Here is a 16,010-nt window from a genome sequence, read left to right as displayed (position 1 = left end):
AGCAACTCACTATGCAGAACCTCCGCAGGGACTGGCATGAGTAGCAGAATCCTTCCTGTGCTTGATCTGGTGGCGGCTGGCTCTGCTCTGTGTTGCCTGTGACTCAAGGCTTACAAGGGTGCCATCCCTGCTCAGCACATTGTCACGCACCACCATAGGCTCAGTGAGAAGCTCAGTTCCCATTACCCCATCAAATTCCTCCTAGAAGAGGCAGGTAGGCAGAGAGTTCCCAGAGGTGTGGTTGTTTATCCCTGACTTTGCGGTAGTTGGTCTAGAATCACTTCATTCACTCTGAGCATTGATCAGCTGAGTGGTGGATCCCCAATGCTGCAAGCTTCTCCAACGTTTCCTGGTACACATGGTCATTTCTGGTACTCTTGCTGAAGTCTGATAGCTTGCTTGTCTTGCATCAGAGATTAACCAGAATCTGGCTGATTTCCCAAGGCTGGCTAGTAGCTATGGCCAGCCACAAGAAGTCATCCTATAGCAAGTGTGCTAACACAGGAGATGGTTAACTGTATTCCCAGTTCAGAGGCCAGCATGGGAAGGAAGGGTTGCTTCCAGTTCCTGGGAATCAAGTGGGTAGTTCTGAGCTAAAAGGGCCAAGAAACACTAGCCCAGAGGATTGGGGGACAATGTTGACAAGCTGTCCAGACATGACTCTGGGAAGCCAGGGTTGAGCTGCATCCACCCCGCAAAAAGACAGCTGGAACCCAAATCCCAGAAGGATTCAGGCTCAGACCCTCCCCTCCCCCACACCCTTTTCCACCCATGTCCTAGGACCTGGGTCTGAGAGCTTATTGACCCAAGTCAGAATATTTGTGTGTGGATGCTAAGGAAGGTCTGGGCTCAAACCTGAGTCTTAGCATGGGTTTACAATGCAGTGTAGACATACCCTAGAGATACTGGAGCTTCTTGTATATCAAATACATGCAAAAGCTGGAGCACCCAAGCAGGTCCTGGGACAGCTCCTTCCACAGCACCTGAGAGTGAAAGTGGAACTGAGCTTCTCATCAGGACACTGTCCCTGGACTCTGATGGAGGGCGGAGAGCCTGCATTGGCTGCTAGGTGTCTAAACTTTTCAAACTCTTTCTTTATGTGATAGGCAGGTAAGAGTTATTCCCCATTTGACAAAGGGCAAGTGACTTGCCCTGTGCTTTGACCACTAGACCATATTGTTTAAAATTATCGTTTTGGTTTGTTTTGTTTCATTTTTGTTTTGTTTCCTTGTTCTTTCAGTATGTTGGATAGAGCACCTGATGGACCAGTATTCATTGGTTTGTGTTTTCTGGTTAGAGCGATGGATGCCATAGGCTTTGCTGCAGCAGTGACAGCTTCATTTTCTATTCTTGCAAAGGCTTTTCCCAATAATATAGCTACAGTAATGGTATGTACAGAACTACACATTATAGCCAAATGTCCAGAATAAAAGTTTTAATGACTCTCATATCTTTATGCATTTTTGCGTACCAGACAGCCACTGTAACCCTACAGCTCATGTCAGGTGTCTAATATAAGCTCCTCCAATTTAAAAAGCCTGACAAAAATCTCTAATTTGAATTAAAAAACTATATATGCCTGGATTGAATAAATATGATTCAGGTGCAACAAAAGTTATGCAGGTCCTGGAACAATGGAAGGAATAAAGATGTAAAACTGAACTCATTCAGTAACACATACAGGACTGTTAAAATAATAAAAACCTTGATGACTTTCTGAGGATTAGTTGAGGAGGGATTTTTTTTTTTTTTAAATTATATTCTTGTTGTGATCCGTTTACCGGCCTTGTTTGAAACATGGGTAGGATACTGACAGACAACGTACAACTTGAAAGCATTTTAAAAATGCAACCACTTAATCTAGTCTTCATGGAAACTGAATTCCGTATGACATAACACAACAAAGGGAAATGTCTTGGCTTATCATATAGCTTTCTGCTTAAGGATCAATCTGCTTTAACCAGGCGCTTCAACGAGGAGTTAAACCATTACATCTGGGATTTTTTTATTCTAAGGTTCCTCCATTCTAGTGGGGACTGTTGCAAAGTGCCCTATGCTGTTGTGTGCCCTATGTCTGTTGTGCATTGGTGATGGCTTCACTAGGAGTAGACACAAGGGAGGGCATGCTGAGCCAACTTTGCATGATACTAATGCTATGCCCTTGCTTTAAAAACAGCAAGCCAGTAGCAAGGGGAGGAGGGATCTAAGAAGTGGATATGGCTGGAGACTTGGAGAAGGAATTGGTGCTGCTGTTCAATTAGATAGAAGTAATCATAATTTTTTTGTGGGGGGTGGAGTGCGTGTGGGAGAATAAAATAAAATAAATAAATAAAAGTTTACTTTAAATCTTAAACCCTCCATCTCCTTATACCAGGCTCCAGTTCACAAAGGTACTTTAAAGGTGGACTTGCTGAACTGGGGCCTCTGTCACCTGTCAGTCTTGTTTCTTCATGAGAGATAACACTGAAGGGCAGACATATCTCTGAAATCTGTGAAAATAACTAGTCATAGTTTGCTGTTAACATAGCAAAAATCTCAGAAGTAGACTACCACACAGACACTACAGCATTGTGACATAAAAAACAAAAACTGCCCTGTTTCTCCCCCCCCCCCCCAAGCAAATTAACTCAAAGGAGACCGAGTAGAGACACAAGTCTGATATACATTTAAGTTTTACCCATATTTTAATTATGGGTGGCATTTTTTAACCAAAATAGTTATACTGGCAAAAGCCTTTGTGTAAACAGTAATACAGTATAAAGGTGATTTCTATCAGTGTAGTTTTTCTCCTTCCTGCATAGGAATAATGATGCTGGTGAAAGCACTACCCATATAGTGCAAGCAATACATCTTTCTAGTGTAAACATGCCCTCATGTGAGCTTTCTTGTCACTGTTCTATTACTTCCCAGTGGATATTATGGCTAACTACTTTTTCCTGAACAGAGGAAAAAAAATTTTTTAGTCTAAGTATAGGTTGATCCAACGATGTAACTGAAGGGTAGTGAATTATTTTTGTCAAAGTCAATTTTTTTTTATTTTTATTTTTTATTTTTTTTGGTCAAGGTATAGTCATGGTCCAGACTCCAGAGAAGAAAATAAATAATAAAAATATGATCGATAAATAGACTTTTGGGGTCCATTCAGAAGCATCTGATGGTCTGGGTTTGGCCCGTGGTCCACCTATTGACTACCCCTGATGGGAACTAATAGTATTGTAAGAGGAGACTAAGTCCACATAGGTCCCCTTCATCCTATTTTTTGAGGTAGCCTCTGATAAAAGAAACCAAACGTAGTGGGTCAAACATACCCATTTTGTGACTTGATGGACTTCATTAGATAGATGCAGGGGCTGAACTTGACCAATTGTATATAGGTAGAAAAGTGCTTCAACTTAAGGCATTTTTCACCCAAGCCCCAAAGAAGTGACTTGATGATGATCATCTGCAATATGTTTACAAAATTACATTCAAACCTGAAGGGGAGAACTTAGTATTTGGGAAATGTAGTCACTTCATTGCTGGCCTCTCTGCAGATGTACTGGGTATATGGAACAGCAATGGAGGTGTTTTGCCCCAGAAACTAGGTATGTTAGGCAGTACTTGAGTAGCTAATACCAAAATATAAGAACTATACTTGGTCCTGTCCTATCTGTGCTGAAATAAGAGGATCAAATTGCTTTTACCTAGACAACTTTCCAGACTCCGCTGTCCTTGCATGTGAAAGTGGTTGTTGATGGGTCTGATTTGTTCTAGCTCTTGATCAATGACCGAGCCTCGCTTCTATCTAACCAACCTCCTCACACTGGATGCTCCTCATAGGAAGTGGTTTGTCTCCAGACTGTTGCTGAAGAATTCGGATGCACCCAAAAATTGATGTTTGTTCTCTCTCTCTCTCCTCTTTAGGGTAGTCTTGAAACATTTACAGGGCTTGGACTGGTGCTGGGCCCACCTATAGGTGGCTTTTTGTATCAGTCCTTTGGCTATGAAGTCCCTTTCATAGTACTAGGATGCATAGTGCTGATCCTGGTGCCTCTGAACATGTACCTCTTACCAAAATACGGTAGGCTATTTTTCTTCCACTTCCTTTAATTAATATTTCAAATTTGAGATGGATGGATAGAGACATACTCCAGTAAAATATTTTAATTCTTCATGTGTGTAACTATCTGTATGAGATTCCGGAGCTGGATCAGGCATAAGAAATCTTATGGCAAAATTGCAATTGATTTTAATGTTGCAGGATCAGGTCCTTGTTGAACATAACTAAAAATCGTGGATGCACATGGCTTGGAATGAAGCAAATATCTGCTGTCCATCCCTGTAAATGCTAGCTTCCTCTGTTGCATTGAAATGCAGTGAGACTTTTCTACATGTGTCTTAGCTTTGGGACTGGAAATGATCAGTTGTCTTTGCTTAGTAGCATTTTGAGGCTAGTTGGAGTCTTACAGTACCAAGGACAAAGGGATTCCTAAGTATTGTATTCCACACAGTGCAAGATATAATTAACACATGGAAGAGAATCCAGCTGCATGCAGTACTTTTGAACTCTGATGCATTTTGGGGAGAAAAGGTAGCTAGAAAGTAACTGTCCATATAATATGAACAGCCTAATGTTAGAAGGTAGTCATCACCAGATTGCTGGAGGATAAAACTAATGGAACAGTTCAGATGTGATAACTTTGGAGGATAAGAACTGCATGGCTAAATATTTGAATCTTTATAGAAAGCCCACAAGGGAGGGGATGGTAAAGATAAAAAATCACAGGAGAGGAAGCACCGCATATATAATAAGTGTGTATCCTGCTTGCTACCACTACATGGGATGTGCTCGTTAACCATTTGTCTGTCTTCGAAAGATGTTTATAGCTTGGATATAAATACTCTGAATTATGCAGCTTTGGAATTCTGCTATGTGGAAATCATTCTACAATAGTCCTAGGTTTTGATCTTGTAGATAACGCATATCAGTAGCAGTCTCATTGTACACACACTGAGATTGTGCACATATTGAAGTGTGTTCAGGAACGAGGCAATGGAACATAACTTAAAAATGAAAAGACATCACAATGGCATTTGAAATGTGTCTTGTCTAGAGTGCATATCCAAGGTGCAGGAAGCCTGATCAGGTAACTGCATGCATATGCTAATTGATTTGGTTTGACAACTGACACTCTTTTTTGTTTTGGTAGCACGTGTCTGAACTAGGAATACCATGAAAAGGGAGAACTGCCACATGTGGTTTTATGATGCACAATGTGTTAACTTTTTCTGGCCATTAAAAGAAAATAATTATTAGATTATCTAGTTTGATCTTGTGTAATGGCAGATGGTGTACTGTAGAGAGATGGCTGTATTTCATATTTTTGCCTATTCACTTAATAGGCAATAGCCCAATTACTTTAATCTAAGATGAAGGCATTAAGTAGGAAATTTTTAAGTTCTGTTTTCTTCATTTTTTCCCCTCTGTTCATTTGTCTAGCTTCCAATTTTGGAGGCTTTAAAAAAAAAAAATCTGATCTTATAACAATGTCCAACCATGAGCTGTAACATTCTAAATTTTGCTTCAATTTGTTTGAGATTCCCACTGCTTTGAAGATGTGGGAGAATACTGAATCTTGGAAGTAAGAGTAGGTTATGAGCATATCAAATTAAACACAATCCATGCTACCAAAAGAACACAGTTTCTTTTCTTCTCTTAAAACAGATGCAATCGCTACGAAGGAATCCTTCTGGATGCTCATTACTCTGCCAAAAGTTGTATTTCTCTGTTTTACTAGATTTTCACTAAGTGCGTGTTTAGGCTTTCTGGATCCCACTATGTCACTGTTTGTTTCAGAGAAGGTGAGTCATCTTAATGTGCAAGAGATGGGTTAATGACTTCAGCAATATGGAGTACTTTAATCCAAATATTTTTAAAATTAATGTCCTAATAAATTCTATTTTATCAAATGTGCTTGTCATTGGCATTAGCCGAGCTTACTACCGTGTTGTTGACTTGCCATTCAGAGTAATTTGATTTCCGCAGTGCTGGGCACCAGCAGCTCCTATTAACTTCATTTGGAATTATGGGTACTCAACAGCTATGAAAATCCATCCCTTGCTCTCTTTTAAATAGGTTCCCCCCCCATTTTCCAGTTGCATAAGATCCTTCCCTAAGGTATTCAAACGGTGACTGCAACTCTCCCTTTCATGCACCCCGTCTATCAGATAAAATGAGTAAGTGCTTTGTCTGTGGGATAATCGTAACCGTGACAGAACATTGTCCTAAGCAAAAGCATCTTATTTCGGGGTTAAGCTGTTTTGGCTCTACCTCTGCTTGTAACAACACAAAACACTTAAACTGTTTCAACAGTCTAGTCTGAAGACACTATCTTGGCCTTGTCACTTATCTATTAAGATGGATAAGCGACACTTATTTGTATGCTTGCCTGACATGCTGAAATAAAGTGCATGCTAACAAAATCATTAGGTATGTATTAATGTTGTCATTGTGTTTCCCCATCAGGGAACTTGAAAACCAAGCTTAATTGCACCTTTGCCAAGTGCCATTTTTTTCCTGATTCTTACCTACTTACTGTCTCTGGATAAGTATGAACAGATAATGCATGTGTGAATGGCAGGAGGGTTCATGTTCATGTGATTGGGTAAGACGAGTATTTACAGACTTAGAGGTTTCAATGGAAATAGCTGCAATCTTGGAATATTTGAATTGACTGAGCTCTTCAAATCTAGAATTGTGAATTGTTGATGCCATTGGCCTATAAAACTAGGGAAAGGCAAATGGCAAGTGAACAAAGCCTACTCTACAATATTCTAACTTCTCATTCTATTGTTTTTGCATCAGTGAGACCCCTTTCCTCTCCCTCCCATGCCCTGTTCTGAATCCCTCTTTATATCACAGAGACAAAGTGGGTGAGATGATCTTTTATGGGACCAACTTTCGTTTGGGGGGAGGGAGGGAGAGAAGAGAGAGAAGCTTTTGAATTACACAAAGCTCTTCTCCAGGTCTGGGAAAGGTATTCAGAGTGTCATAGCTAAATACAAAGTGGAACAGGTTGTTTAGCATAAGAAGTTAATACATATTGTAAGGGACCATTCAAGGTGAAGTGGCCCATTAATACCCCTGCAGTCATAGGACAAAAAAGTGGGGTTAGTGGGTTACAGATGGTTGTAATAAGCCATAAATCCAGTGTCCTTTATTAAGACCTTGATTGTAGTGTCTAGCAGCATTATGAATTTAAGCTCCAGGCTCATCTTTTGAAGGTGTTGTGCAAGTTACCTTTGAGGAGGAGGCTTGAGAGGTCAGATACGGAGTGATGGTTTTGTGAAAAGTGTTCATCCATATGTGATAAAGTGTTTTTGTCTTATCACTTTACTGTGCAAGTTTATTTGACAGCATAGTGATTGTCTGGTTGTTGGGGCATTGAGTGCACTGGATGAGGCAAACCACACATTGCGATAGGCATGTGTAGGACCCCTGGATCTTGAAAGGTGTATGTTGTTCCTTCTGTTGTTCTGGCAGGATCTGGTGCCATTTTGAGTTGGTGGGCCCTAGTCTGTGGGGAGCTTGCTTCTGATGAGGAGCTTAGTGAGGTTGTAGGGGAGGGGGTTGTTTCAAGGCCAGAAGAGAGGGTTCAGGAAATACTTTTTTTGGGATGTGGTCCCCATTGAGCATGGGTTGTAATTGTTTAATGATGCCCTGTAAGGGTTCCAGTGTGGTGTGATAACAGACAAGTGGGGATATGCAATCAGAACTTTTGTTTATTTTCTGTAATGGAGCAAGCTCTCTCAGGCTATTAGGGAGGCCTGTTCTGTGATATAATCCACCCCTCTGGTGGACTGTCCTTATTTAGTGAAGGTGGTTTTAAGTGTGTTAAGGTATGTATCTCTGACTTTCTCCTCAAAGCATATTCTGTGGTATCTGACAGCCTGGCTGTAAGTAACCGATTTCTTGGTGTATCTGGGGTAGTTACTGGACCTGGGTAGGTAGGTATGGTGATCAACAGGTTTGTTGTATATAGCTGTCAGGTTCCTTCTGGAATATGTGAGGGGCAAGAGATGGTTCTTTAGTTTTTCTGAAGTCCTTTTGCAGAGTTACTTAGCATATTTGAAGCATATTGGTCAGAGGGCTATAGATGATGAGCCCTCTGGGGATGATGTTTTGTTTCTTGCATTTACTCAGGAAGTAAATGTCGCTGTTAAGTTGTTGTTATTGTTGTGTGTTTTTTTTTAAATTCATGTTGAGGAATTTCCATTTCAATGGCAAAATTCAGTATCTTCCATTGTTGTTTGACTTGTTGTTCCCAGGATATTAGAGAGACATAGTGGATGAAGTAATAGCTTTTACTGGACCAACTTTTGTTTGGAGAAAGAGACCTACAACCCCAAATATGGTGTGCAGCTCTTCAGAAGGACTTCAGAAAAACAAAGAAACCATCTCTTGCACCTCCCATACTCCAGAAGAAATCCCCTCATACAAGAAATTATCATGTACTCCCACATGATAGAAAGAAAAAAATCAAGAAACCTACCTGGAGAGCACGCAAAAAACCTCAAACTAGTTAAAAACAAAAACTAACCACCGTTGGAACTAACTACAACAACTCCACAACCCACAGAACTTTGCCTCTGAGATAAACCATGGCAATAGGACCCGCCACATGAATGCTGCATGACAACCCAACATCATCAATTTATCAAGAGTACCCCTAATTGCAGCTGAATTATCTGTACTTTACAAGGGACCAAAATTCTGCCCCACCACAGACCCTGATACCATACTATCATGTAGAAAACTAGAATAACTCTTTCACGGACTCTTCCTCAAGTATTCTTTCACAACAATGACAACACCTCCCACAACTACCATGTCCCCACCCACAGTCATAAGAAAAAAAGAATCCTCTGACTGGACATCTAAGTTTCCTCTAAGCTGTGTGGTCACATTAAGTGTTGTGCAGGTATTCAGGGCTGTAGCAGGGAGACATGCTTCTCTCCCAGCCCTGGACCTGCTGCGGTGGGGAGAGGCACCTCTCCCTGCTGACCCCAGCCTAGCCCTGCTGCGGATGGGGAAGAAGTGCCCCGGCCCCAACCCAGCCCAGTCCCGGACCTGCTGCGGCCGGGCGGGGCGGGGCGGGGTGGGAGATGCCTATCGCGTGGTGCCAGCCCCGGAGCTGCCACAGCAAGGAGAGACACCTCTTCTTCTCTCCCCCCCGGAGAGAGGTGCTGAGGGGGGGGGGGAGAGAGAGAGCGAGCGCACTGGGGGGAGTCCTCTCTCCCTGCCGTAGTCCTGGGGCAGCCTGCACCCCAAACCCCTCATCCCTGACCTCACCCCAGAACCTGCACCCCCCAGCCAGATCCCTCACCCCTTGCATCCCAACCCTCTGTCCCAGCTCTGAGTCCCTTATCACTGTCCCCACACCTCCAGCCAGATCCCTCACCCCCTGTCAAGGCTGTATCCCCACTTTGAACTTTAGGGTACAAATGTAGGGGCCTGCATGAGGACTTCTAAGCTTAACTACCAGCTTAGTTCTGGTCCGCTGCCACCATTCCCTACCCTGGGAAGCTTTTAGAAACTCTCTCACCAATTCCCTGGTGAATACAGATCCAAACTCCTTGGATCTTAAACAAGGAGAAATTGACCCTTCCCCCCTTCTTCCTTTCACCAACTCCTGGTGAATACAGATCCAACCCCCCTTGGATCTTAAACAAGGAGAAATTGACCCTTCCCCCCTCCTTCCTTTCACCAACTCCTGGTGAATACAGATCCAAACCCCCTTGGATCTTAAAACAAGGAGAAATTGACCCTTCCCCCCTCCTTCCTTTCACCAACTCCTGGTGAATATAGATCCAAACCCCCTTGGATCTTAAACAAGGAGAAATTGACCCTTCCCCCCTCCTTCCTTTCACCAACTCCTGGTGAATACAGATCCAAACCCCCTTGGATCTTAAACAAGGAGAAATTGACCCTTCCCCCCTCCTTCCTTTCACCAACTCCTGGTGAATACAGATCCAAACCCCCTTGGATCTTAAAACAAGGAGAAATCAATCAGGTTCTTAAAAAGAAGGCTTTTAATTAAAGAAAAAGGTAAAAATCATCTCTGTAAAATCAGTATGGAAAGTAACTTTACAGGGTAATCAAACTTAAAGGGCTCAAAGGACCCCCCTCTGTCTTAGGTTCAAAGTATAGCAAACAAAGATAAACACTCTAGTAAAAGGTACATTTACAAGTTGAGAAAACAAAGTAAATCTAAGACGCCTTGCCTGGCTTTTTCTTACAATTTTGAAATAAGAGAGACTTGTTTAGAAAGATGGGGAGAACCTGGATTGATGTCTGGTCCCTCTCCGTCCCAAGAGCGAACAACCCCTTAAAACAAAGAGCACACACAAAAGCCTTTCTCCCCCCCCCCCCCCAAGATTTGAAAGTATCTTGTCCTCTTATTGGCCCTTTGGGTCAGGTGTCAGCCAGGTTACCCGAGCTTCTTAACCCTTTACAGGTAAAAGGATTTTGGAGTCTCTGGCCAGGAGGGATTTTAGTACTGTACACAGGAGAGCTGTTACCCTTCCCTTTATAGTTATGACACGCCCCCCCAAATCACAGATAGTGTTGGACGTTCGGTTCCACACTGGCTGTGATTTCTTCCTGGAGTTCTAGGAGAAAACAGAGTTAACAAGACACATGTACCTTTAGACATACTACTGATTATATAAAAACTAACAATATGTTTCATTCCAAGAACAATTGTTAACCAGTTAACTCTGGGAAACTTTCCCGGGAGAGTGCATCAGCCACTTTGTTAGAAGCTCCCGAAATGTGATGTATTTCAAAATCAAAATCTTGGAGAGCTAAACTCCACCGAAGAAGTTTTTTGTTATTTCCCTTGGCGGTATGAAGCCACTGTAGCGCAGCATGGTCTGTTTGTAGTTGGAAACGCCGTCCCCAAACATATGGGCGTAGCTTTTCCAGCGTGTACACAATGGCGTAGCATTCCTTTTCGCTGATTGACCAGTGGCTTTCCCTCTCAGACAGTTTCTTGCTGAGAAACACGACAGGATGGAATTCTTGATCCGGTCCTTCCTGCATTAAAACTGCTCCTACGCCCCGCTCGGACGCATCTGTGGTTACTAGGAACGGTTTGTCAAAGTCTGGGGCCCTTAGCACAGGGTTAGACATGAGTGTTGCCTTAAGCTGGTTAAAGGCCTTTTGACACTTATCAGTCCACTGAACTGCATTTGGCTGTTTCTTTCTGGTTAGGTCTGTCAGCGGGGCGGCGATTTGGCTGTAGTGTGGTACAAATTGCCTATAATATCCGGCCAAGCCTAAGAAGGATTGGACCTGTTTCTTTGACTTTGGAACCGGCCACTTTTGGAGAGCATCCACTTTGGCCTGTAGGGGATTTATAGTTCCTTGACCCACCTGGTGCCCCAGGTACGTCACTCTGTTTTGGCCTATTTGACACTTTTTAGCCTTAACAGTTAGTCCTGCCTGTCGGATGCGCTCGAAGACTTTTTTCAGGTGCTCCAGGTGTTCTGTCCATGAATCAGAAAAAATGGCCACATCATCGAGGTAGGCAACTGCAGATTCTCCCAATCCCGCTAGGAGACCATCTACAAGTCTTTGGAAGGTGGCGGGTGCATTTCGCAACCCGAAAGGAAGTACATTGAATTCATACACCCCTGCCTGGGTGACGAAGGCTGACCTTTCCTTAGCGGGTTCATCTAGTGGTACTTGCCAGTACCCTTTGGTTAAGTCTAAAGTAGAGATGAATTGGGCATGTCCCAATTTCTCCAATAGCTCATCTGTGCGTGGCATTGGATAGTTGTCAGGACGAGTTACAGCATTTAGCTTACGGTAGTCCACGCAAAAGCGTATTTCCCCATCTGGTTTGGGAACTAGAACCACTGGAGATGCCCATGCACTGCTAGAGGGGCGGATTATACCCATCTGTAGCATGTCCTGGATCTCCCTTTGTATAGCAGCTTGGGCATGAGGTGACTCCCGGTAGGGTGGGGTTCTAATTGGGTGAGCATTACCTGTGTCAATGGAGTGGTATGCCCGTTCGGACCGTCCTGGAGTGGCTGAGAAAATCGGTGCAAAGCTTGTGCACAGCTCCTTGATCTGCTGTCGCTGCAGACGTCCCAGGGTCGTGGAGAGGTTCACCTCTTCCACGCCGCCATTCCTTTTTCCTTCGTAGTAGACACCTGCAGGCCACTCCGCGTCATCTGTTTCCTGGGCTGTAAACTGGCAAACGTTTAATTCTCTGGAATAAAAGGGCTTAAGAGAATTAACATGGTATACCTTAGGCTTTATGTTGGAGGTGGGGGAGGCTATGAGATAGTTAACAGCTCCTAGGCGCTCCTGGACCGTGAATGGTCCTTCCCACGACGCTTCCATTTTATGGGCCTGGAGCGCCTTTAAGACCATGACTTGGTCTCCTACTTTGAAGGACCGTTCTCTGGAATGTTTATCATACCAGGCATTTTGCTCTTCCTGAGCATCCTTTAGGTTTTCTTTAGCAAGGGCTAAAGAGTGTCGGAGGGTGCTTTGTAGGTTGCTTACAAAGTCTAGAATGTTAGTTCCTGGAGAAGGCGTAAACCCCTCCCATTGTTGCTTCACCAACTGTAATGGCCCCTTAACCTCGCGGCCATACACAAGTTCAAATGGTGAAAACCCTAAACTGGGATGTGGTACAGCCCTGTAGGCAAAAAGCAACTGCTGCAACACTAGGTCCCAATCATTGGAGTGTTCATTTACGAATTTACGTATCATGGCCCCCAAAGTTCCATTAAACCTCTCCACCAGACCGTTGGTTTGATGGTGATGAGGGGTGGCAACCAAGTGATTCACCCCATGAGCTTTCCACAGGTTTTTCATGTTCCCTGCCAGGAAATTAGTTCCCGAATCTGTAAGTATGTCGGAGGGCCACCCTACCCTGGCAAAAATGTCTGCTAATGCCTGGCACACACTGTTAGCCCTGGTGTTGCTTAAGGGTACAGCTTCCGGCCATCGGGTAGCAAAATCCATGAAAGTCAGTACGTACTGCTTTCCTCTGGGTGTCTTCTTTGGGAAAGGACCCAGAATATCCACAGCTACTCGCTGAACTGGGACCTCAATTATGGGTAGTGGCTGGAGAGGGGCTTTAACCTGGTCTTGGGGCTTTCCCACTCGTTGGCACACCTCACAAGACCGGACATAATTAGCAACGTCCTTGCCCATTCCCTCCCAGTGGAAGGACTTCCCCAACCGGTCTTTGGTTCTGTTCACCCCAGAATGGCCACTGGGATGATCATGGGCTAAGCTCAAGAGTTTTACCCGATACTTAGTGGGAACTACCAACTGTCTTTGAGGATGCCAGTCTTCCTGGTGCCCACCAGAAAGAGTCTCCTTGTATAAAAGTCCTTGTTCTACAACCAACCGGGATCGGTTAGAAGAGCTGAGAGGCGGTGGGGTGCTCCGTGCCGCCGCCCAAGCTTTCTGAAGGCTGTCATCTGCTTCCTGCTCGGCCTGGAACTGTTCCCTTGATGCTGGAGACATCAGTTCCTCCTTGGACTGTGGACTGGGGCTTGGTCCCTCTGGAAGCGATGCAGGTGCTGGGGCTGTTTCCATTGACTGTGAACCGCTGTCCGCTGGTGCACTATGTGGTATTTCAGGCTCTGGCTGAGCCTCTTGGGTAGGGTTATCTGCTGCTTCCACCAGTTCAGACTCGCTGGTGCCCTCTGGCATTGGAGTTGTAGACGGGTTTGCAAGCGCTGGACTCAGTGTTGGCAATGGTTCTGGTGCTGGCTGCGTTGCCAGTTCCGGTTCTGGGACTGGCTTTGGCTGGGTCTCTGGGATTGGATCCACTACGGCTGTTGCAGTCGTTGGCAGGGGATCCGGTTCCACCACCTTTGTTTGGGTCTCTGGTAACACAGACGGGGCCCTGGTGGACGGCTCTGGAACAGGGATGGGGGAGAAAGCTTGCTTAGCCTGGCTGCGGGTGACTATTCCCACCCTCTTGGCTAGCTTCACATGGTTGGCCAAGTCTTCCCCCAGCAGCATGGGGATGGGATAATTGTCATAGATTGCAAACGTCCACATTCCTGACCAGCCCTTGTACTGAACATGCAACTTGGCTGTAAGCAAGGTTACAGACTGTGACACAAAGGGTTGAATTGTCACTGTAGCCTCCGGGTTGATGAGTTTGGGGTCCACTAGGGATTGGTGGATAGTTGACACTTGTGCCCCAGTGTCCCTCCAAGCGATAACCTTCTTTCCGCCCACTCTCAAGGTTTCCCTTCGCTCCGAGGGTATGAGAGAGGCATCTGGGTCTGGGGATCTTTGGTGTGATTGGGGTGTAATGAACTGTAATCGGTTGGGGTTCTTGGGGCAGTGAGCCTTTATATGCCCCAGTTCATTACATTTAAAACATCGCCCTGCTAAGGTATCACCGGGGCGATGTTGGTTGATGGAGACTGGTGTGGTGGGGTGAGAAGGCGTCTGGGGTTTCCCTTGGGATGTGGGTGGGGCCTTGGGTTGTCCCCGGTGGTAAGGTTTTGTTTCGGCTTGCCCCTTCTGATATTCGCTCCAACTGCTACTAGCTTTTTTCTTTTCTGTCACCTCCACCCACTTGGCTCCAATCTCCCCCGCCTCGGTTACAGTTTTGGGCTTCCCATCTAGGATGTACCTTTCTATTTCCTCAGGAACACCCTCTAAAAACTGCTCCATTTGCAATAGGAAGGGCAACTCTTCCGTAGATTTAACATTTGCTCCTGATATCCAGGCATCCCAATTTTTCCCAATGTGGTAGGCATGTCGGGTAAATGACACATCGGGTTTCCACCTTAGGGCTCTGAACCGCCGACGGGCATGCTCAGGTGTTAGCCCCATTCTGATTCTGGCCTTGTTTTTAAAAAGTTCATAACTGTTCATTTGTTCCTTAGGCATTTCAGTCGCCACCTCTGCTAAGGGTCCACTGAGCTGCGGCCTCAGCTCTACCATGTACTGGGTTGGAGTGATGCTGTATCCAAGGCAGGCCCTTTCAAAATTTTCTAAGAAGGCCTCAGTATCATCGCCTGCCTTGTAGGTGGGGAATTTCCTGGGATGGGAAGTGGCACCTGGAGTGGAGTTGCTAGGATGGTCTGATGCGTCCTGCCTAGCACTTGCTGCTTCCAGTTCATGCTTCCTTTCTTTTTCTCTCGCCTCCTCTTTGGCTTTTTCCAGCTCCATCTCTCTCTTGTGGGCCTCCTCTTTGGCTTTTTCTTCTCTTTTATGGGCCTCCTCTTTGGCCTCCTCTTTGGCTTTTTCCAGCTCCATCTCTCTCTTGTGGGCCTCCTCTTTGGCTTTTTCTTCTCTTTTATGGGCCTCCTCTTTGGCCTCCTCTTTGGCTTTTTCCAGCTCCATCTCTCTCTTGTGGGCCTCCTCTTTGGCTTTTTCTTCTCTTTTATGGGCCTCCTCTTTGGCCTCCTCTTTGGCTTTTTCCAGCTCCATCTCTCTCTTGTGGGCCTCCTCTTTGGCTTTTTCTTCTCTTTTATGGGCCTCCTCTTCAAGTTTTTTAATTTGAAGCAGTCTTTGATGTTTTCTTTCATTTTCTTCTGCTTCTAGTTTGGCCAGTTCTATTTTGTTAGCTACTTCTTTGGTAGTCATTTTCCTGTTTTCTTGTGCTGGGTCACACCCCTCTGCAGTTGACTGAAACTGGGATGTACTTAGCTCTGGCTGCTGCTGAGTTAACAGAGACTTTCTAACAAGCTACTCCCGAGGATGTAAAAAGAAAAAAGAAAAAAAAACAAAAAAACAATTCAGCTTGTAAATTGCCTTTACCAGTCAAAGTTTGTTTGCTTATTTGAACACTTCTCTTAACAAAGGACCTTGTTAAAAAAAACTTAACACCTCTGCCTTCAGGCAAGGAGAGATAAGATATGCATCTACCTTCAGCTCTGCTTTCCAAGCAGCTAGAAGGAAAAAAAAATCTCTTACTGGCTTTTGGGTTTAAAACGAATCCCACTGCTCTGCCACCATGTCAAGGCTGTATCCC

General features: G+C 44.6%; 1 protein-coding gene across 2 annotated transcripts in view; it reads left to right on the top strand.

Moving 5' to 3' along the window:
- LOC135876597 (MFS-type transporter SLC18B1-like) overlaps positions 1-16,010 on the top strand; it is a 41,787-nt gene that overhangs the window by 9,792 nt on the left and 15,985 nt on the right. For both annotated transcript variants that reach the window (XM_065401865.1, XM_065401864.1), the window contains exons 5-7: positions 1,241-1,388; positions 3,904-4,060; positions 5,705-5,841. In XM_065401865.1, coding sequence (XP_065257937.1) covers positions 1,241-1,388; positions 3,904-4,060; positions 5,705-5,841 — 442 coding nt within the window. The remainder of the gene's footprint in view (positions 1-1,240; positions 1,389-3,903; positions 4,061-5,704; positions 5,842-16,010) is intronic.

The sequence above is a fragment of the Emys orbicularis genome, chromosome 3 (genome assembly GCF_028017835.1).
Source record: "Emys orbicularis isolate rEmyOrb1 chromosome 3, rEmyOrb1.hap1, whole genome shotgun sequence".
In the NCBI taxonomy this organism is placed as follows: Eukaryota; Metazoa; Chordata; order Testudines; family Emydidae; genus Emys; species Emys orbicularis.
This window is presented reverse-complemented; position numbering and strand designations above follow the sequence as displayed.